Source organism: Dendrobates tinctorius, unplaced genomic scaffold (genome assembly GCF_039654945.1).
Source record: "Dendrobates tinctorius isolate UK_male_01 unplaced genomic scaffold, ASM3965494v1 ptg000043l, whole genome shotgun sequence".
Lineage (NCBI taxonomy): Eukaryota > Metazoa > Chordata > Amphibia > Anura > Dendrobatidae > Dendrobates > Dendrobates tinctorius.
The window spans coordinates 4,687,996-4,712,479 of record NW_027361711.1 but is presented as its reverse complement, the minus strand read 5'-3'; the positions used below and the strand labels follow the sequence as shown (position 1 = coordinate 4,712,479).

General features: G+C 41.7%; 1 protein-coding gene across 1 annotated transcript in view; it reads right to left on the bottom strand.

The window, feature by feature from the left end:
- The window catches only part of PAH (phenylalanine hydroxylase), a 277,534-nt gene that overhangs the window by 41,243 nt on the left and 211,807 nt on the right, over positions 1 to 24,484 (bottom strand). Inside the window, exon 5 of the mRNA XM_073575163.1 lies at positions 13,187 to 13,254. Coding sequence (XP_073431264.1) covers positions 13,187 to 13,254 — 68 coding nt within the window. The remainder of the gene's footprint in view (positions 1 to 13,186; positions 13,255 to 24,484) is intronic.

Here is a 24,484-nt window from a genome sequence, read left to right as displayed (position 1 = left end):
TCTGAGGAACTGACCCCTTGGTATACCTCGTTTAAGAGGGGGGGATGATGACTTTCCCACCTTAAGAGACTGTTAGTTGAGGTTGGTTTTCGGTGCAGGTTGGTTTTAAGCAAGCCATCTGAAGAAATAGAAATATTGACATCCAGGAATGTGATCTGATCTCCACCTACCTCATGGGTAAAGAAAAGACCCAACTCATTATTATTAAGGGTATCAACAAAGGATCTGAATGATTCTCCACTCCCCGCCCAGAGGACGAGGATGTCGTCAATGTACCGACCCCAGAATAATATCCTAGGGGACCAGACGACATCCTCGTCCCCAAAGACCTGAGTGTCCTCCCACCAGCCCAGGAGCAAATTAGCATAGGTAGGGGCACAAAGGCTCCCCATCGCTGTGCCCCTGAGCTGGTGGTAGTATCTCCCATTTAATAGGAAGAAATTATGACACAATACAAATTGAAGAAGTTCCAGCAGGAAATTGTTGTGTGCTCCAAAGTGAATACCCCTCCCCTTGAGAAAATGTTCAACAGCTTTTAGACCTTCTGTGTGGCCAATGCTGCTATACAAAGCCTCAACATCAATAGAGGCCAGTATCGTACCTGGATCCACTGTAATTCCTTCAAGTTTATTAAGGAGGTCCATAGTATCTCGCAAATATGATGGGAGAGATAGCACAAATGGTCTCAACAATTGATCCAAATACCTGCTGGAATTCTGACAAAGGGCATCGATCCCCGAAACAATTGGTCTACCCTTAAGGGGATCGAACCCTTTATGGATCTTAGGCAAGGAGTAAAACGTAGCTGTAACTGGCCACTTGGGTAGTAAGAAGTTGAACTCATTCTTTGAGATCAACGTCAAATCAAGTCCCTTGTTGAGCAATACTGACAATTTCAGACTATACTCCTTCGTCGGATCACTCCTGAGCAGCTCATACGTTGATTTGTCAGAGAGAATCCTCATACACATTTGAATATATTCATCTCTGTTGAGGATAACAGTATTGCCCCCTTTATCAGAGGGCTTCAATACAATCCGATCATTATCACCAAGTTCTTCCAGAGCCTTTCTCTCACGGAAGGAGAGATTGAGTGGAACCCTATCTCTCTTGGAGTCAATCTTACAAATCTCTGCCGAGACAAGCTGTTGAAAAATATCAATACTCCCAGTATCACCAATTGGTGGCATCTTTTTACTTTTTGGTTTCAAATCAGAAAAAGGGCCCACCCCAATATCTCTCTGTCCTTCCTCAAACAAATCAGCCAGAAGCATTACATAAGGAAGTTCCTCCTCCGTTATCCCAAGTTGTTGACATTTGTTTTTATCATTCAAAGCAAAAAATTTTTTCCACTTAAGTTTTCGTGTAAATAGATTAATATCCTTAACCCATACAAATGGGTCAAACCTGGTCGTAGGAACAAAAGATAACCCCCGCTCAAGAACCCTCTTTTCTATATCTGACAAATTATATGAGGACAAATTAATTATCTGATTACCATTGTCCCCATCAACCAGAGCCCTCATTTTTGATTGTTTGTCCGCTCCTGTAATTTGTATGGTGCTAGGCCCCTGGTTTCTAAAAAAGAGGCTGAAGAGCAAGCTGAGGAGGAGGGAGAATTTACTACAGAATTTGCTTCTGGCTTTTTGGGGAACGTCCTTACAGAGTAACGCTCGGTGTCCTGCCATCTTCTGAAATTACCCCTACGTCCACGTCCCTTGTTTCTAAAGTATGGTCTAGAGGTATATGATTTAGGACCTCCTTCAGCATCAGAGGATTCAATATCTGAGGATGAGATGTCACCAGGAATACCCCTCGGGGCAAGGGCAGGATATGCCTGTTTTTCCCTGAACTCTGTTGAATCCCTAACAAATCGTTTATGCTTCCTTTCTTTAATAAAAAGTTGGTATTTCTCAACAGTATTCTTAAGATTTTCTTCCCTTGTTACGAAATCAACAGCTGTTTTCAATTTAAGGGTTGCCTCAGTCAATTCCTTCACCCTCAATGAAGTCCTCTCTAGAGTTATTTTCTCTTCATCTAATAGTATCTGCATTAACCGTACAGATGATGCAGTAATCTCCTCCTCCTACCTTACAAGTAAAGATGGAGTCCTACACCTTGGAGCAGGTATTAGAGGTATCCTTAGACCACGCGGGACAATCTTTTGTTTAATATAATTTTCCAGAGATTGTACCTCCCACCAAGACTTAATATTCTCTTTAAATGCCTCCAATAATTCAGAAAAAAGTGTTTTGAGAGAAGAGCCCGAAGCAGACAGAGTCAGATTCTACTTCAGAAAAAACCTCTCTTGCATCGTCCAGCCATTTATTTGTGTCAATGGGTCCCAACAAAAACCCAGCCATACTCATCAAAGACAGACCTCAAAATTAATCAGTGGGATTATATATTCAATAATAACACCAGAAGCACAAAAAGAATAACCCCTAAAATTTAGCTTTTAATTCAATGACTAAAAACATTAGTGAAAATGACTAAAAGAAGGAGTAGTAGAGGACAAAAAAATGAAGGGAGAAAAAATTGTTTTTAGTTCTCTTCAGTATTCAAATAATGGGCCAATGGCTAAGTTACCCTAGCCAGCCCTAATTTCACCCTTCCTAGCCGCGGAGGTTGGCACCCTAGTTGTAGACGATATGGCGCCCCCGCTCAACATCGGTATCCCTAATAACCCCTACGTCTTCCTGCATATACAAAAAGGGACACAAAAAAGAAACACACACACACTTATAGTACCGAAAGAATATAGAGACAAAAAATGGTCTCATAGATAATACTAAATTGCTATGAACTTATCTCGTAGTATTTCTAATAGTATAAGAACCCCAAAAAGACTTATCTCGGAGTCAAAAGAATATAATGGGGTTAATATCCGGCAGCTTAGAGAAGGACTTATCTCGTAGTCACAAAAATGCTAATAAGCTGCAAATTGCAGACCCAATTACCAGATAGCAAAATTAAAAAACGGCTACAAGAAAAAGCACATCACATTGAATAAATATTGCACACTAGAGGCAGTGAAAAAAAGCCTATATAGCACTTGCGGCAGCCATTACCTTGCAAGTGAGGGCAGAATCACCCTAATACAGTAAAAAATAATAAGGCTACCATATTCATCTCTGATTATACAGCGTGGTACACCAATATTCAAGTAGCAATGCATACAAAGTCACATAGCATAATTGCTCAGTAGATTAAATCTAAATAGATAGTGCCACCGCAGGATCTGCCAAAAATAATGTACAACATTATACTTATCAGCCACTTGATGCATATGGAAACCCGACGTGTTTCCCCCTCTTAATCCGCTGAGGGTTCATCAGGGGTCAAAAAGTGGGGTCTCATTATATATATCGTCTACAACTAGGGTGCCAACCTCCGCGGCTAGGAAGGGTGAAATTAGGGCTGACTAGGGTAACTTAGCCATTGGCCCATTATTTGAATACTGAAGAGAACTAAAAACAATTTTTTCTCCCTTCATTTTTTTGTCCTCTACTACTCCTTCTTTTAGTCATTTTCACTAATGTTTTTAGTCATTGAATTAGAAGCTAAATTTTAGGGGTTATTCTTTTTGTGCTTCTGGTGTTATTATTGAATATATAATCCCACTGATTAATTTTGAGGTCTGTCTTTGATGAGTATGGCTGGGTTTTTGTCGGGACCCATTGACACAAATAAATGGCTGGACGATGCAAGAGAGGTTTTTTCTGAAGTAGAATCTGACTCTCTGTCTGCTTCGGGCTCTTCTCTCAAAACACTTTTTTCTGAATTATTGGAGGCATTTAAAGAGAATATTAAGTCTTGGTGGGAGGTACAATCTCTGGAAAATTATATTAAACAAAAGATTGTCCCGCGTGGTCTAAGGATACCTCTAATACCTGCTCCAAGGTGTAGGACTCCATCTTTACTTGTAAGGTGGGAGGAGGAGATTACTGCATCATCTGTACGGTTAATGCAGATACTATTAGATGAAGAGAAAATAACTCTAGAGAGGACTTCATTGAGGGTGAAGGAATTGACTGAGGCAACCCTTAAATTGAAAACAGCTGCTGATTTCGTAACAAGGGAAGAAAATCTTAAGAATACTGTTGAGAAATACCAACTTTTTATTAAAGAAAGGAAGCATAAACGATTTGTTAGGGATTCAACAGAGTTCAGGGAAAAACGGGCATATCCTGCCCTTGCCCCGAGGGGTATTCCTGGTGACATCTCATCCTCAGATATTGAATCCTCTGATGCTGAAGGAGGTCCTAAATCATATACCTCTAGACCATACTTTAGAAACAAGGGACGTGGACGTAGGGGTAATTTCAGAAGATGGCAGGACACCGAGCGTTACTCTGTAAAGACCTTCCCCAAAAAGCCAGAAGCAAATTCTGTAGTAAATTCTCCCTCCTCCTCAGCTTGCTCTTCAGCCTCTTTTTTAGAAACCAGGGGCCTAGCACCATACAAATTACAGGAGCGGACAAACAATCAAAAATGAGGGCTCTGGTTGATGGGGACAATGGTAATCAGATAATTAATTTGTCCTCATATAATTTGTCAGATATAGAAAAGAGGGTTCTTGAGCGGGGGTTATCTTTTGTTCCTACGACCAGGTTTGACCCATTTGTACGGGTTAAGGATATTAATCTATTTACACGAAAACTTAAGTGGAAAAAATTTTTTGCTTTGAATGATAAAAACAAATGTCAACAACTTGGGATAACGGAGGAGGAACTTCCTGATGTAATGCTTCTGGCTGATTTGTTTGAGGAAGGACAGAGAGATATTGGGGTGGGCCCTTTTTCTGATTTGAAACCAAAAAGTAAAAAGATGCCACCAATTGGTGATACTGGGAGTATTGATATTTTTCAACAGCTTGTCTCGGCAGAGATTTGTAAGATTGACTCCAAGAGAGATAGGGTTCCACCCAATCTCTCCTTCCGTGAGAGAAAGGCTCTGGAAGAACTTGGTGATAATGATCGGATTGTATTGAAGCCCTCTGATAAAGGGGGCAATACTGTTATCCTCAACAGAGATGAATATATTCAAATGTGTATGAGGATTCTCTCTGACAAATCAACGTATGAGCTGCTCAGGAGTGATCCGACGAAGGAGTATAGTCTGAAATTGTCAGTATTGCTCAACAAGGGACTTGATTTGAAGTTGATCTCAAAGAATGAGTTCAACTTCTTACTACCCAAGTGGCCAGTTACAGCTACGTTTTACTCCTTGCCTAAGATCCATAAAGGGTTCGATCCCCTTAAGGGTAGACCAATCGTTTCGGGGATCGATGCCCTTTGTCAGAATTCCAGCAGGTATTTGGATCAATTGTTGAGACCATTTGTGCTATCTCTCCCATCATATTTGCGAGATACTATGGACCTCCTTAATAAACTTGAAGGAATTACAGTGGATCCAGGTACGATACTGGCCTCTATTGATGTTGAGGCTTTGTATAGCAGCATTGGCCACACAGAAGGTCTAAAAGCTGTTGAACATTTTCTCAAGGGGAGGGGTATTCACTTTGGAGCACACAACAATTTCCTGCTGGAACTTCTTCAATTTGTATTGTGTCATAATTTCTTCCTATTAAATGGGAAATACTACCACCAGCTCAGGGGCACAGCGATGGGGAGCCCTTGTGCCCCTACCTATGCTAATTTGCTCCTGGGCTGGTGGGAGGACACTCAGGTCTTTGGGGACGAGGATGTCGTCTGGTCCCCTAGGATATTATTCTGGGGTCGGTACATTGACGACATCCTCGTCCTCTGGGCGGGGAGTGGAGAATCATTCAGATCCTTTGTTGATACCCTTAATAATAATGAGTTGGGTCTTTTCTTTACCCATGAGGTAGGTGGAGATCAGATCACATTCCTGGATGTCAATATTTCTATTTCTTCAGATGGCTTGCTTAAAACCAACCTGCACCGAAAACCAACCTCAACTAACAGTCTCTTAAGGTGGGAAAGTCATCATCCCCCCCTCTTAAACGAGGTATACCAAGGGGTCAGTTCCTCAGAGTTCGGAGGAACTGCTCTGATTGGAATGATTTTGAAATGCAGTCGAGTGATCTATGGAGGAGGTTCAGGAGCAGGGGTTATCCAACAAGGGTGATTGAACCGGCCTATAAGCATGCTAAACAAGTAAGCAGGACGTCATTGTTGACTCCGAGGGTAAGGGAGGACTCCAATGCAATCACTAGATTGATAGGTACCTTCGATGACCAATCTGGTAAAGTTATGAACATCTTGGTGAAGTATTGGTCTATCCTGAAAATGGATAATGACATACGTGATTGTATCACCCAGGGTCCATCAGTTACATTTAGGAAGGGTAGGTCAATAAGGGATCGGGTGGTAGGTAGCCACCTGGAACCTCAGAAGAGAGAGGAAACGTGGTTGCGGAACAGAGCAATTGGGACCTTTAGGTGCGGACACTGTAGCTTTTGCAAATATATCTGTGTATCCCATACTTTCTGTAGTGCCTATACAAAGAGGATTTATGAAATGAAAAGCTTTGCAAACTGTAAAACCACTGGAGTTGTTTATCTGTGTACTTGTACTTGCCCCCTTGACTATGTTGGCAAAACAAAGCGTGAATTACGTGTCCGCATAGGTGAACATTTGGGGGATATTAGACACAAAAGAGATACCCCCTTAGCCCGTCATGTCAATATGGTGCATGGAGGGGATGATAAACATATTAATTTTCGTGTTATAGAGAGAGTGCAGCCCGCGGTCAGACAGGGGGATTGGGATAATAGAATCCTACAGCGTGAGACACGTTGGATTTTTTGGCTTGAATCACAGAGTCCAAAAGGCCTTAATGAACAGCTAAATTTCAGTAGTTATCTATAATCAGTGTGTTTCACATTTTCCCAGCCAGCTCTTTATAGGGTTTTTGATAATTTGGTCGGTATATTATTACTATTGGAATTTTTTATTATTTTTCATTTATTCTATGTAGGGACACAATTATTCTACTCCATGCCTTTTGAGGACTATTGTTATCTATTTTCTTGAAGTTTTGGGTGTTCTGAATAGTGAGGCTGTTGAATTGATCGGCCGCATATTGTTTGCGAGATATGGTGTTTCTGTTGAGAGGGATGTATTGCCCTATTTTGTTTCAGGCACCTTTTTGTGAATCCCTGTTTCTATCCGTGCTGTCTAGTAAGGTGCGCGGCGTCTATGGTAACTGCTGCACCGTATGTCCGTCCTCAATATGATCCCTTCCGGTTTAGACCTCCATTTTGGATTTTGGTAACCGGAAGTGGGCGTTCTATATCGGCGCGGCATCTTTAAACAATGGCGGCGAACGTGCTTGGAGTAAAGCCGCACACTGTATTGCTCTCTCGGCCAGGGGTAATGAGACCCCACTTTTTGACCCCTGATGAACCCTCAGCGGATTAAGAGGGGGAAACGCGTCGGGTTTCCATATGCATCAAGTGGCTGATAAGTATAATGTTGTACATTATTTTTGGCAGATCCTGCGGTGGCACTATCTATTTAGATTTAATCTACTGAGCAATTATGCTATGTGACTTTGTATGCATTGCTACTTGAATATTGGTGTACCACGCTGTATAATCAGAGATGAATATGGTAGCCTTATTATTTTTTACTGTATTAGGGTGATTCTGCCCTCACTTGCAAGGTAATGGCTGCCGCAAGTGCTATATAGGCTTTTTTTCACTGCCTCTAGTGTGCAATATTTATTCAATGTGATGTGCTTTTTCTTGTAGCCGTTTTTTAATTTTGCTATCTGGTAATTGGGTCTGCCATTTGCAGCTTATTAGCATTTTTGTGACTACGAGATAAGTCCTTCTCTAAGCTGCCGGATATTAACCCCATTATATTCTTTTGACTCCGAGATAAGTCTTTTTGGGGTTCTTATACTATTAGAAATACTACGAGATAAGTTCATAGCAATTTAGTATTATCTATGAGACCATTTTTTGTCTCTTTATTCTTTCGGTACTATAAGTGTGTGTGTGTTTCTTTTTTGTGTCCCTTTTTGTATATGCAGGGAGACGTAGGGGTTATTAGGGATACCGACGTTGAGCGGGGGCGCCATATCGTCTACAACTAGGGTGCCAACCTCCGCGGCTAGGAAGGGTGAAATTAGGGCTGACTAGGGTAACTTAGCCATTGGCCCATTATTTGAATACTGAAGAGAACTAAAAACAATTTTTTCTCCCTTCATTTTTTTGTCCTCTACTACTCCTTCTTTTAGTCATTTTCACTAATGTTTTTAGTCATTGAATTAAAAGCTAAATTTTAGGGGTTATTCTTTTTGTGCTTCTGGTGTTATTATTGAATATATAATCCCACTGATTAATTTTGAGGTCGCTTCTTAAAGGGGCAGTTTCACGGCAGCGGTGACCCGGTCAGTAGCCCTGGGCGTCCAATGAAAGGGGAATATTTACAACGGATAAAAAAGTTTATAATGAAGTGTTCGTGGCACCACCTGTGGTTTCTGGTCAGAGATGAACAGAACTGCAAGGCAGATCCTCTGGCACTGATGGTGTGATGCAGCAGAGTTGGAATAGCTCTCCACAGGCAGAGCTTTAGTCCCAGGGCAGTTGTGATGGAAAAGATGTTGTGTTTGATGATAGATGTAGCAATGCTGAGTAGGTGTTGCAGAAAGAATTCAGAGGACACAGCTGAGTGCAGTGCCAAAGCTTTACTCACAGTTCTCAAGAGCCGGCGATGCCCGCTTGATGCTGCGTCCTTCAAGTGAGGGGTCCAGCAAACGTCCAGACAGATGAAGAACACTTTTCCAGAACTCCCTTCAGTGTGTTCCTTTCCTGGCCATATCCCTGTGCTGATTTCCTCACTCCTATCCAGCACCTTCACAAACAGTGTCCCAAGCCAGCAGACTCGGATCTTGTGGGGAATAACCTCTAGGTCCCTGGATCCTATGTGTCTGCCTTTTCAGCGATGTATTTGTGGATGTGGCTGCAGCACTTGCAATGCTCTTAGCCTCTGGTTTATCTAGCTGAGTCCATTGTCCACTCCTCTATTTTTGGGGCCAGTCCCTATACTGCAACCAATCCATCTACCCGATGTCAGCCAGCGGGGAACGAGCCCTACGGACAGTATGGTCGCTGTACCATGCCTCTAGGATCCCTTCTCTCTTCAGGGAGCTTCCTTCAGTCTCTTTCCTTCCCAGCAGCTCCTCTGACTAGGAGCGGCTTCAGCACACGTCTGTTACTTTCACTTTCTCCTCAAATCTACTTAAGTTCTCACTAACATTCTCTTCTCCTGCTCTCATCCTACTAGCTCCACCCACCTCCCAACACCCTTTACCACCCAGACCGAGTTGAAATCCTCCTCCCGTAGGGTACATCCAGATGCCCTGCTGCTATAGGGTGTGTGTTGGGTGCATGTGTTAGAGAACTGTTAGGTGCCTCCACCTTACCTGGGAAGTGGGATACCACACCTCTGGGTGAGGTGCAGTACCTCTGTGGTGACTGAACCCTCAGGGGTGCCACACAACAAAAATGAGTAGAGACCATTATTTTCAAGCACTGCCTTAACCCTCTTCATTACCTCAATGAACTGTAGCTCCCCACAGCCATCAGCACTCATGCAGCCCGAAACCTTGACACTCCCACCACCCTTCTTGACTGTAGGCAAGACACATGTGTCTTTGTACTTCTCACCCTGGTTGCTGCCACACATGTCTGACACCATTGGAACTAAATCAATTTATCTTGCCCTGATTAGACCAAAGGACATGGTTCAAGTAATTCATGTCCTTAACCTGTTTGTCTTCAGTAAACTGTTTGCAAGCTTTCTTGTGCATCATCTTTAGAAGAGGCTTCCCTCTTGGACGACAACCATGCAGACCAATTTGATGCAGCGTACGGTTGTATGGTCTGAGAACTGACAGGCTGACCTCTCACCACTTTAACTCCTGCAGCAATGCTAGAAGCACTCATACATTTATTTTGAAAAGATAATCTCTGGATATGACACTGAGCATTTGCACTCAACTTCCTTGGTCGACCATGGCGAGGTTTGTTCTGAGTGCAACCTATCTTGTTAAATTGCTGTATGGTCTTGACCACCATTCTGCAGCTCAGTTTCAGAGTGTTGGCAATCTCATATCCTAGGCCATGTTTATGTAGAGCAACAATTCTTTTTTTCAGATCCTCAGAGAGTTCTTTGCCATGAGGTGTCAATGTGAACTTCCAGTGGCCAGTATAAGAGAATGAGAGAGCGATAACACCAAATTTAACAGACCTGCTTCACATTCACACCTGAGATGTTGTAAATCTAATGGGTCACATGACACAGGAAATGAAAATGGCTAATTTGGCTGCTTTCACTTAGGGCTGTTCTCACTTTTGTTGCCAGCAGTTTAGACATTAATGTCTGTGTGTTGAGTTATATGGAGGGCACACCAAATTCACACTGTTACACAAGTTGTACACTGACTACTTTATATTGCATCAAAGTGTCATATCTTTAGTGTTGTCCCATTAAAAGTTGTAATAAAATATTTACAAAAATGGGAGGGATGTACTCACTTTTGTGATATGTTGTGACAGATAGATAGATAATTTCACAACCCCCCCTCCATGCTGCACTATGTGCCACTGTGAAATGCGGTGACGTCAGTAATGTCACTCCCCTTCACAATCGCCGGGTCTCGCACAACACAGCGTGAGTGGGGAGTGTCTAATGCTAAAAGCCTATTGAGCTTCAGAACAAGGCTCCATAGGCTTTGAATGATGGAATGGAGGAACATTGTGGGAAGAACTGGAATATGAAGGACCTGCCAACTTAGTAGGGCAGTCGAGAAGACCAAAGGCGAAGCACCAGACTTGGAGCATCTCATGTGATGCGCCACTTTGGGGGCAGCTGAGGGCTGGTATTTTAAGGCTGGGAAGGGCCCAATAACCAGGGATCTTCCCAGCCTAATTACATTAGCTCAAACCAATCTATCTATTTATTATATATCGTATATCTATCTACAGTTGTGGCCAAAAGTATTGACACCCCTGCAATTCTGTCAGATAATACTCAGTTTCTTCCTGAAAATGATTGCAAACACAAATTCTTTGGTATTATTATCTTCATTTAATTTGTCTTAAATGAAAAAACACAAAAAGAATTGTCCTAAAGCCAAATTGGATATAATTCCACACCAAACATAAAAAAGAGGGTGGACAAAAGTATTGGCACTGTTCGAAAAAATCATGTGATGCTTCTCTAATGTGTGTAATTAACAGCACCTGTAACTTACCTGTGGCACCTAACAGGTTTTGGCAATAACTAAATCACACTTGCAGCCAGTTGACATGGATTAAAGTTGACTCAGCCTCTGTCCCGTGACCTTGTGTGTACCACATTGAGCATGGAGAAAAAAAAGAAGACCAAAGAACTGTCTGAAGACTTGAGAAACCAAATTGTGAGGAAGCATGAGCAATCTCAAGGCTACAAGTCCATCTTCAAAGACCAGAATGTTCCTGTGTCTACCGTGGACAGTGTCATCAAGAAGTTTAAAGCCCATGGCACTGTGGCTAACCTCCCTAGATGTGGATGGAAAAGAAAAATTGACAAGAGATTTCAACGCAAGATTGTGCGGATGTTGGATAAAGAACCTCGACTAACATCCAAACAAGTTCAAGCTGCCCTGCAGTCCGAGGGTACAACAGTGTCAACCCGTACTATCCGTCGGCGTCTGAATGAAAAGAGACTGTATGGTAGGAGACACAGGAAGACCCCACTTCTTACCCCGAGACATAAAAAAGCCAGGCTGGAGTTTGCCAAAACTTACCTGAAAAGCCTAAAACGTTTTGGAAGAATATTCTCTGGTCAGATGAGACAAAAGTAGAGCTTTTTGGGCAAAGGCATCAACATAGAGTTTACAGGAGAAAAAAAGAGGCATTCAAAGAAAAGAACACGGTCCCTACAGTCAAACATGGCGGAGGTTCCCTGATGTTTTGGGGTTGCTTTGCTGCCTCTGGCACTGGACTGCTTGACCATGTGCATGGCATTATGAAGTCTGAAGACTACCAACAAATTTTGCAGCATAATGTAGGGCCCAGTGTGAGAAAGCTGGGTCTCACCTCAGAGGTCATGGGTCTTCCAGCAGGACAATGACCCAAAACACACTTCAAAAAGCACTAGAAAATGGTTTGAGAGAAGCACTGGAGACTTCTAAGGTGGCCATCAATGAGTCCAGACCTGAATCCTATAGAACACTTGTGGAGAGATCTAAAAATGGCAATTTGGAGAAGGCACCCTTCAAATATCAGGGACCTGGAGCAGTTTGCCAAAGAAGAATCGTCTAAAATTCCAGCAGAGCATTGTAAGAAACTCATTGATGGATACCGGAAGCAGTTGATCGCAGTTATTTTGGCTAAAGGTTATGCAACCAAGTATTAGGCTGAGGGTACCAATACTTTTGTCTGGCCCATTTTTGGAGTTTTGTGTGAAATGATCAATGTTTTGCTTTTTGCTTCATTCTCTTTTATGTTTTTTTCATTTAAGACAAATTAAATGAAGATAATAATACCAAAGAATTTGTGTTTTCAATCATTTTCAGGAAGAAACTGAGTATTATCTGACAGAATTGCAGGGGTGTCAATACTTTTGGCCACAACTGTATATCTTTAGGGTTTTTTTCTTGGTTGCCAAGAGTGTTCTGGCTGTGAACTTCCTGTGCTTGGCTGATGCAATTTCCTGGTTCATTTGAGATGTGTGCATAAAAATCGGGCAGCATACTCATGGCCCATGGGGTGTTTTTTTCTCGCACCCTTAGACTTGCATTGGCTATTCTCATCTGATTTACATATGCTTACGCAGCATGCTGCAATTTTTTCCTCACTCTGAATACAGCTGTGAAAAATATGCAGATCTGCTCTAGAAGTAGACTGTGAAGCTTATTTTAAGACTTTGAAAAACTGGGGCCCAGGCGTGGTAGAACCCACACCTTTTGTCACTGGGTGGAAAGAAACAGTCGACATCTCACTCCATTCCATGTTGGGTCACACGTCATCCCAAGAGACACGGAATACATATCATTGAGGGAACAAACACTAGAGTCGTCTATCCTCGCTGGCAAAACTCATCAGCATAATGGGAGGTCTATTTTGGTCTTCATTATGGATTATTATTTTTTTTTTTTTGCAAAAGGGCAGTGTTTTCAGAATGTGCAAAGAAAAACAACCTACTGTTTGTAGTTAAATGCAATGTCAGCAAACTCTTTGCGTCTGCCCCGATAAATAGGATCAGTGAACCCCTAAAATGATAAAAAAATACCAAAAAGTTAGATTATGACTTCTTTTGTAAGTATAACATATATTGATATGGGTTAAATAGTGCCCTCCTATAAAGCAATTTTACATTAAATATCAGGGAACTGCATAAATAGCAATGTTGTAAAAAACACAAAAATACAGCAAAACAACCTCTAAGATGAAAGGGACACAATTCAGGACACAACTCTAAGTAGGATATGCAATTATGTCCTATGGTTCATGGCAAATAAACTGTAGATATAGGAGCAAGCTTGTAGACATTCTAATATCAATGAAGGGACCATAAAATGTAGATCTTGGTTATAATACAAGATTCACAGTAACTCAAGATCAGTACAGGGTACCGTATATAATTACAAACTTTTAGTGCATAGCATAAATTAGTACACACCCTTTGAAAAGTAAGATTTTAATAATTATCTCACTAAACACAAAAACTATTTCCAAAATTTTGACAAGATTGAGTTACATAAAACAATGTTTAACATATAACATAAAAGTAAAATTAATATTATTTTCAGTACAAAATCTTCAGTTTTACTCAAATTAGTTGATGAAAAATGAATTCACTTCACATCAAAAAATGCTCAGTGGTTAGCATTACAGCCTTGCAGTGCTGGGGTCCTGGGTTCAAATCCCACCAAGGACAACATCTGCAAGGATTTTGTATGTTCTCCTCGTGTTTGCGTGGGTTTTCTACTGGTACTTTGGTTTCCTCCCACTTTCCAAAGGCATACTGATAGGGCATCTAGATTGTGATCCCCACTGGGGGAATAACGGTGATAATGGTTCCATGACAATTGTGTACAAGATAATTGTGTATTTGTGTACAGAAAATTGTGTACAGGCCAATTGTGTCCAAGGACAATTGTGTACAAGGACAATTGTGTACAGGGCAATCGCCTTGTACACAATTGCCTTGTACACAATTGTCATTGTACACAATTGGCCTGTACACAATTGTCTGTACACAATAGTCCGTACACAATTATCTTGTACACAATTGTCCTGTCACCGGTGATAATGTATGAAAAGCGCTGTAGAATATGAGAGTGCTATATTAGCATAATACATAAATAACTACATCAAGGTTTTTTCTATGACCTCCATGATTTTTGAGGACAGCACCAGGTCTTCTAGGCATGAAATGAATAAGTTGGCAATATATTGCAACTGTTTAAATTTTTCCAGAATAATCTCTTAGGCTGGCTTTACATTTGCATTTGGAGGATCTGCGGCCGTCTGTGGACTTCCTCTGTGAAGCTCCGCCCACGGCCGCACCTCCTCCGGTCAGCTCCGCCTACGGCCGCATACTTCTGCATGCGGCCTGCGTACCCTATCTTTAGCATTGGGTACACAGGCCATGCCGATGTATGCGGATGCCTCCGCATACGTCGTTTTGACAATGCGGCGACCGCACCAAAATGCAACACGTTGCGTTTGGTGCAGGTTGCCGCACCGTCAAAAAGACGCATGCGGAGGCATCCACATATATCGGCATGGCCTGCGTACCCAATGCTAAAGATAGGGTACACAGTCCACATGCCGATGGAGGCTGTGGGCAGAACTTCACGGAGGAAGTCTGCATCCCTCCGCAGCTCCTCCATACGCTAGTGTGAAACTAGCCTTATAGAGTCTAAATGCTGGATGGAGAGTGATGCTCAATTTGCCTCTTCATAATTCCCCATACATGTTTCATTTGGGTTCACATCCAGAGGCATAAATTGCGAATGAATAACTTTTATTTTGTTCTTCAAAAACGCAACAGATGTGTGTTTTGGATCATTGCCATGTTGGAATAGTGCACTTCTACCAATGGCACAGAGTGATGGTAGCATCTTCTCCATCAATATAAAGCAGTACATCTGTTAATTCATGATACCATCAATGAAATGTAGCTCCCTGACACCAGGAGCACTCATTTAGCCCCATATAAATACATCTCCACCACCATATTTCACTGTAGGCACCATACATTCACGAAAAAAGGGAACTTAGCTAAATTCATGCTGCCTACAGTGAAAAATGGTGGTGACAGTGTCTTCATATGCACTGTATGAGTGCTGCTAGTGTTGGGGAGCTACAAATCATTGATGGTATCATGCTCATTTACAGTTAAGTGAAACAGTGTTTGCCCCCTTCCTGATTTCCTATTCTTTTGCATATTTGTCACATTTTTTTCACACAGGGCATGTAGGTTTGGATTTCTTTTTCCCTTAATAATAAAAACCTTCATTTAAAAACTGAATTTCCTGTTTACTTGTGTTATCTTTGTCTAATAGTTAAATTTGTTCAGTAGTCTGAAACATTTAAGTGTGACAAACATACAAAAGAATAGGAAATCAGGAAGGGAGCAAACCCTTTTTCACACAACTGTATACTGAGCACTGTACATTATACATTCTGTAAGATGTTTCAAAGATAGACATGCACAAGTCTATGTTACTGATATTAATCATGGAGTCATCATAAGGTTAAGCTTCAGAAGAAAATATTGGTGAAATCTAATCATTGTAATCAGGATATACGCTGTTCTTCTTATAGGGATATCAATGTCTATTGATATTCAGCAAGACAAAAGCTTAGTTCATAGCTTATTTTAATGCATTATACAGGGATAAGTGTTTTGTCATAGGGAGGAAATGACACAAGGATGTAATAATGTTTATTTCTGCATCTCTTTTATTTCTCTTTTGAAAATGTTACTTAGAACATCATGAATCAAGGAGTACAATGCGTTATACATATTGGATCAATCGAGAGCACAAGTGACCAATTATGTATAATTACACCTAATCATTTAAAGTAATACAAGCAGCGAATTTGTCCTGCATAAATCATCCAGTTCCCGAGCAATGACCAGATTGTATAAGGCACACCTGAGCCTGGACAATAGCAGTAACAGAGAAGATGAGAGCTCTGACATATGAATTGTAAATCTAGAATATTGGAAAGGTATATAATAGCATTTTACTTTGGGTTTTGACCATCAAATACTGTTTGTATAGCATGCAGGGTTGGCCTGGTCCACAGGAGAACAGGAGAATCCTTCAGTGGGCCCCTGTGCAAGACTAGACCACCACCCTCTTATTTGAGCAGTACTGGACACTATATACTTGAATCACTATGTACAGACAAAGGCAGCATCTTATTCTTTTAACAATCAAACTGTCACGTGTACCTGTCCTGTGTGACACAACCCGCAGGTCGGTAACTGAAACAACAAGACAAAAGGGGAACACCGGAGAAACAGTTACAACGGTGGGCCCTGCAATAGGGAACGGGGACGTGGAGACCTCCTGCCCTCCCCTGAGGCAGCATCCCTGAATACTCCTAGTGTTCCCTATACAGGATCTTCACCTGTCGCTGACCAGGATACCTGAATCCCTCACTAGGCCCTGCACCTATCCCTTACTAGGGAACTGGATAGTGTAGACACTGGTCCCACCGCTGCACTAATACACACGAAGGAAAATACACCAAATGGGGAAAACAACAAAACACTTATCTTTCTCTGCTGCAGTCACCAGGCAGCAGAGTTCATCACCGGATTACCTTTCAGCAGAGCCAACTGCTACCTTCACATCGTTCTCTGCTGCAGTCACTGGGCAGCAGAGCTCATCACCGGATTACCTTTCAGCAGTGTCTCGACACCTTAGAGACAGCTGCTACCTTCACCATCTTTCTCTGCTGCAAACACCGGGCAGCAGAGATCAGCACCAGATTTGCTTTCAGCAGTGGCTAAACACCTCAGAGCCAGCTGCTAATTTCACCATGGTTGGAATCCACCAAGGACCTGCTATCACCAATGCCAGCTGATACACCAGGTGACCTTATATAGAAAAGGAGGAGTGGTCACCATCAGCAGAGAAACAAAAGACATGTAATAACCCCAGTGACCACTGGGGGCAAAAACCAAAATTATGGCCCCAGAGGCCTGAAAGGGAAAAAAAGGTTTAAATGAGGGAATCCAGAATCTGACACAGATCCAAGAATTGGACTGTGACACTACCCAGTTCATGGTTATATTGATTATATATACCTACTAGATGGTGGCCCGATTCTAACGCATCGGGTATTCTATAATATGTATGTAGTTTATTTATGAAGATTTAATAATAATGCAATAATGCACACCCCAATCCTGATATGCATGGTCCTCTCACCCCCCAATCCTGATATGCATGGTGCCCCTCACCCCCCTATCTTGGTATGCATGGTCCCCTCACCCCCCAATCCTGATATGTATGGTCCCCCTCACCCTCTAATCCTGGAATGCATGGTCCTCTCACCCCCCAATCCTGGTATGCATGGTCCTCTCACCCCTCTTTCCTGGTAAGCATGGTCCCCTCACTCCCCTTTCCTGGTATGCATGGTCCCGTCACCACCCCTTTGCTGGTATGTATGGTCACCCTCACCTCCCTTTCCTGGTAAGCATGGTCACCCTCACCCCCCTTTCCTGGTATGCATGGACCCCCTCACCCCCCTTTGCTGGTATGTATGGTCACCCTCACCCCCCTTTCCTGGTATGCATGGCCCCCTCACCCACCTTTGCTGGTATGTATGGTCACCCTCACCCCCCTTTCTTGGTATGCATGGTCCCGTCACCTCCCTTTGCTACTACAGTATTTATGGTCCCCCTCACCCCCCTTTCCTGGTATGCGTGGTCCCCCTCACCCCCCTTTCCTGTTATGCATGGTCCCCCTCAACCCTCTTTCCAGGTATGCATGGTCCCATCACCCCCCTTTCCTGGTATGCATGGTCCTGTCACCCCCCTTTCCTGGTATGCATGGTCCCCCTCACCCCCCTTTCCTGGTATGCATGGTCCCCCTCACCCCCCTTTGCTGGTATGTACGGTCACCCTCACCCCCCTTTCCTGGTATGCATGGTCCCCTCACCCCCCTTGCTGGTATGTATGGTCACCCTCACCCCCCTTTCCTGGTATGCGTGGTCCTCCTCATCCCCCTTTCCAGGTATGCCTGGTCCCCCTTACCCCCCTTTGCTGGTATGTATGGTCACCCTCACCCCCCTTTCCTGGTATGCATGGTCCCCCGCCCTTTGCTGGTATGTATGGTCACCCTCACCCCCCTTTCCTGGTATGCATGGTCCCATCAACCCCCCTTTGCTGGTATGTATGGTCACCCTCACCCCCCTTTCCTGGTATGCATGGTCCCCTCACCCCCCTTTCCAGGTAAGTATGGTCACCCTTACCCACCTTTCTTGGTATGCATGGTCCCGTCACCCCCTTTGCTAGTATGTAAGGTCACCCTCACCCCCCTTTCCTGGTATGCGTGGTCCCCCTCACCCCCCTTTCCTGTTATGCATGGTCCCCCTCACCCCCCTTTCCTGGTATGCATGGCCCCGTCACCCCCCTTTCCTGGTATGCATGGTCCCGTCACCCCCCTTTCCTGGTATGCATGGTCCCCTCACCCCCCCCTTGCAGGTATGTATGGTCACCCTCACCCCCCTTTCCTGGTATGCGTGGTCCCCCTCACCCCCTTTCCTGGTTTGTGCCAGGTCCCCCTCACCCCCCCTTTACTGGTATGTATGGTCACCTTCACCCCCCTTTCCTGGTATGCATGGTCCCCTCACCCCCCTTTCCTGGTATGCATGGTCCCCCTCCCCTCCCTTTGCTGGTATGTATGGTCACCCTCACCCCCCTTTCCTGTTATGCATGGTCCCGTCACCCCCTTTGCTGGTATGTATGGTCACCCTCACCCCCCTTTCCTGGTATGCGTGGTCCCCCTCACCCCCCTTTCCTGTTATGCATGCTCCCCCTCACCCCCCTTTCCTGGTATGCATGATCCTGTCACCCCCCTTTCCTGGTATGCATGGTCCCGTCACACCCCTTTCCTGGTATGCAGGGTACCCCTCACCCTTAGGAAACTGCACACATACAATAAAAAAAATTTATACTTACCCATCTTTCCTGTGGTCCAGCGCTGTCCCGTTCTGCCGGAGGCTGGGGGAGCCGGGAGGAGTGTGGCACTGGCGCCAAAGTATGCGCATGCCCATACCGCGCTGTCGGCGCCATTTTCCTGAAGACACACTGCAAATGTGTCTCCTGTCTTTTTTCCTTTATATGCTTGAATCATTCCATCAGTGCCCTTGCCTTTTTTCTAGATCATTTTCATTTGTAAAAAAAAATGCTTAAATAACTAAAAATTATTGGTCTTTCTGCATCTGTAGCAATCTCTACATTAAAATTATCACATTATGTGCAGTGAAGACGAATAAAAAAAAAGCCTAAATGCCCTAATAGTTTTTTTTCTATACATTTCTCATCCCCCAAAAAAGTGATTAAAAAGTCATGTGTATTACAAAATGAAACAAAAGCCATCCCACGAAAAATCATACAGCTCCATAAAAAAAATGCCATGGGCCTTCGACTGCAGCGACACAAAAAAGACCTTGACTTTACTGTGCAAAAGTATAAAAACAAAGCCAAAAAAAATTACATCAATTTATAATAGTCATAACCATAACAAAAATGACAAAAATCTTCTTGAAGTGAAACCTTATGACTCACTACATGGACACAACTCACTTCTGCACCAGATGGACTCCAGATAACTAAGGGAACATTCCCACCGCCTCTCCATTTGTAACAAAAAATCCTAATTTGATTTTCTTGGCTTATCTTTACAAGGTTTCACCCCTTCCACCTCATGAACAAATGTCCTGTTGTAATATCTCTTAACTCTTGTGCTCTTGTCTTAACTCATTGTAAACCTGCCTGAAGAAGGAACCCCTGTGCTCTGAAATCTTGCAAATATATTTTTTTCTTGTTAGGCGAAAAACGTCTCACATACTTTTGTGATTTTTGGGCATGAAAGTACCTTAATATAGTCTTTAATTGTACATCATGCTGCATGGTAAATGCCATGTAGTGACAGGCAAATCCCTGGATGTTCGTGTCTGGCGGGTTCTGCCGAACAGTTAAAAAAAGTTTGGTTCGGGTACTAGAATAGTACCCAAACTCAAACCTGTACCCCATTCAGATAAATAGCTGTCCCAAACATCCATTGCTTGCCATGCTGTCATCTGAAATTCATTACCGCCGGACAGAGAGCTGTGGCTCCCAAGGTGTCAGATGACAGCTTGAGCCAGCATCTGTGACTGAAGGTGTCGGCTGATGAGAGAGTAATACTCTAATCAAGGCTGCTGCTACTAATAATGTTGGAACACAAAAACCATAAAGGGGTGACCTAATTTCATAAGGCACTTCCAAAATACCATTAAACTTATAAATTACAAGAAGCATATGCCAAATAAATTTAAAATTCAATCTTAAATGAATTTGGTAAAAATTAATTCTATTAATTTAATGGGTAGACACACAAATGGACCTGAAAACACAGGATCAGTAATGCCCAATTAATGAGGTAATGATCAAAGTAAATAAAAAAAGAGAAAAAACATGAAAAAATAAATACTAATACAAAAAAGTAGTATCTGGTACAATTGGTGCTTATATGGTTTAATGGATATGAAAACAATTATTTTCCAATCAATGTGTGAATAATGAATTAATCCTAACATTCAAACTGAACTAGAAAGCATCTATAAGACGTCAGGACATTATATCCACAATATATGAGCACTAATGCTAAATTACACTATAGATACTTAAATGAACCATAAGGATGATACATTTATTTTCTCATGAAAGCTATAATTTTTGTTATACAGAGCTCATAACAGCGTAGAAAATAGAATAATGTATTTATATATACCACTCTTCAAATAAGTTACAGAAAAAATAACATAAACAAATTAATAAAATGCAATAGTGCTCAAAATGTCTTAGTGTATTCCTGACACAAACAATATATGCTTAAAAGATAATGCTATGATAAAGCCATAGTATATAATGATAAATGTGCAAGTATGCTACTCAAATACTATAAATAGTGAAACAGCATTGTGCAGAAGAGAGGAGGAGGATAAAGGGGTGACCTAATTTCATAAGGCATTTCCAAAATACCATTAAACCTATAAAGTACAAGATGTATATGCCAAATAAATTTAGCATTATTCACACATTGATTGGAGAATAATTGTTTTCATATCCATTGAACCATATAAGCACCAATTGTACCAGATAGTACTTTTTTGTATTAGTATATATTTTTTCATATTTTTTCTCTTTTTTTATTTACCTTGATCATTAGCTCATTAATTGGATATTAATGATCCTGTGTTTTCAGGTCCATTTGTGTGTCTACCCACTAAATTAATAGAATTAATTTTTGCCAATTGTTTGTCAATAATGTTAATAAAGATTGAATTTTAAGTTTATTTGGCATATACTTCTTGTAATTTATAGGTTTAATAACGTTGGAAGCAGGAGGCAGCTGATGGGAGTATTTATCAGCCGACACTACAAATAACTAAATTAAAAAAATGCTGTGGGTTCCCTTTATTTTTGATAGCCTGCATGGTAAAATTGCAACCCTCAGCTGTCAGCTTTATCATGGCTGGTTATCAAGAATAGAGGGGTCCCCATGCCATTTTTTAAATTATTTAATTAAATAATGTAAAAAAACAGTGTGAAGTTCCGCACACCACAGACCCCCGCTAAAGCAGACCGGTGGGGGCTGGTATTCTCAGGCTGGTAAAGGACCATGGCCATTGCCCCCCCAGCCTAAAACTAGCAGTTTGCAACTGTCCCAGCAAAGGTACACCAATTTACTTTTTTATTTAAAAATAAAAGACAAAATACTCACCTTATGCCTACTCCATTGAAGCCCCAGTCCCCTTTAAAAAGCAGAAAATAATAAACAACAATACTACTCACCTAACGCCCATTCCATTAAAACCCTGGTCTCCTGTAAAAAAAACAAAACTAAAATACAACCATATCCCTCACCTGTCCAATGTTTTATTCCATGCCTGGAATTCATGTCTGCGATAAGTGGTTTTCAACCTGGATGGTGCCAAGATGCAACCGTCCAAGATGCAGACCAGAGGAGAATGAGCTTGCATGACTAGCAATGAGAAAAAAACACGAAATAAGGAGAAACAGCGAGATTTACATTATATTAAGATACTATAAATGAAAAATAATATATCGCTGGAGAGTGCTGGACTGTTTAAAGGACAGTCGTGTTGAAAACACCAAATTTACAAAGAAAAAAACGACCAGAAAGTCCCAGAAGGCTTAGCGCATCGGGACCGGGCTGCTTCCCCAGGTGACCAGGAGAGGTTGTATGCATTTTCACTTATTTTTTATCTTTATTTTTGCACCATTTTTCCTTTCCTGGTCGGTAGACACCTTAATTCACGGTGACACATACAGTGTCCTTTTTCAGCCTTATTACACAGATGCACTATTTCGATATATCGATATATATAGGTTTATTGTGGTAGTGGTTTACACTTATGTTTATGGTTTATAATATTTTTTGGTGTTTGTGCACTTTATATTGTTTATTATTTATTATATATATCAATATCTATTTTGCTTATTCACCATTTGTTTACACATTTTTGTTATATTTTTTTATGCTTTATATCTGGGTAGCATAACCCCCTTTTTTTGTTCAGTATATGTATTACCTATTTCTATGTAATGGTTTTTTACTATTTTTTATAATGACGTAATAAAATATATTATCCTTCTGGGACTTTCTGGTCGTTTTTTTCTTTGTAAATTTGATGACTAGCAATGAGCTCAGTGAGTTCACGGCAACAAATTTCTCATGGTGAACTACGGTGAACTAACTGAGCACAGCACTGCATCGTGAGACTTTTTCTCATGTTGGTAGCGGTGTACTCACTGAGGTCACTGCAGTTCATCAGGCAGACTCACAGGGAAGTAAGCTGTGAATGAATCATCAGTGACCTGCAGTGCCTTGAAAGCAATCTTCTGTCAGTAAAGAAGCTCATGCAAAAGGGAATGTAGTTACTTTTAGAGATAACAGCTGCATCATCTCAAAGAAGGGTCACACTCTTGCAGAAGGAAAAATCCAAGATGAACTTTATCAGCTAAAATGCAAAGAAAGTGTGTACAGTGCTAGACAAGATCTACATAAGAGCTGCATCCATGTATGGCACAGATGTCTTGGGCACAGAGACCCAGAAGCAGTAAGGAAGCTAGCTCAACTTGCAAATGGTATTTAAATCAACCAGAGTAGTCAAATGATGAAGTGCACTAGCTGTCTTAAAGGGAAAATGTCCAGAAAATCCTTTCTTAAAATAAGCACCACTAAATTTGCACAGCCTCTGGATCTGATACATAGAGAAGTATGCGGTCCAATGAGTGTTCAAACTCCTAGCAAGAAGAGATATTTTCTCACATTTATTGATGACTACTTCAGATATACAGTTGCCTACATGCTTCACAGTAAGGATGAAGTTCCACAGAAACATGAAGAATACAGCTCTGGCAAAAATTAAGAGACCCCCACATCAAAACCCTGTCATGGGCAGCCCATTCTCCAGACCTGAACCCCATTGAAATCCTCTGGAGTGTAATCAAGAGAATGATGGATAGTCACAAGCCATCAAACAAAGAACTGCTTACATTTTTGCAACAGAAGCAGTGTGAAAGACTGGTGGAAAGCATGCCAAGATGCATGAAAGCTGTTTTTAAAAATCATAGTTATTCCACAAAATATTTCAGAACTCTTCCTGAGTTAAAATATTAGTATTGTTGTTTTCAAATGATTATGAACTTGTTTTCTTTGCATTATTTGAGGTCTGAAAGCACTGGGGGTTTTTAAATTTTGACCATTTTTCTTTGTGAGTAAAAAAATCCAAAATTTATTGCTTGGAAAAGAGCAATTTACATTTTTCTCAAAAATATACCTATAAAAAGAAAAATCAGACAAACTGAACATTTGAAAGTGGTCTCTTAATTTTTGCCAGAGCTGTATCTTGCTGTAGTGTTTAACAAATTTGGAAGAATGCCAAAAGCCCTGCGTGCAGATAATGGAACTGAATATACAAGTGGTAAGGTGCAAACCATTTTGAAAAAGGATGGAATCATGTTCCAGACTACCATTCCATACAACCCATAACAAAATTGCAATGCAGAAAGAAAGAACCATACTCTCTGTGAAAGTGGAAGAAGTATGTTGTTTGATGCGAATCCACCTACAACTTATTGGGGAGAAGCCATCATGACAGCTTGCCATCTTCAAAACAGAGTACCAGGTAAAGCCACAAATAAAACTCCATATGAGCTATGGAACTGCAAGAAGCCTA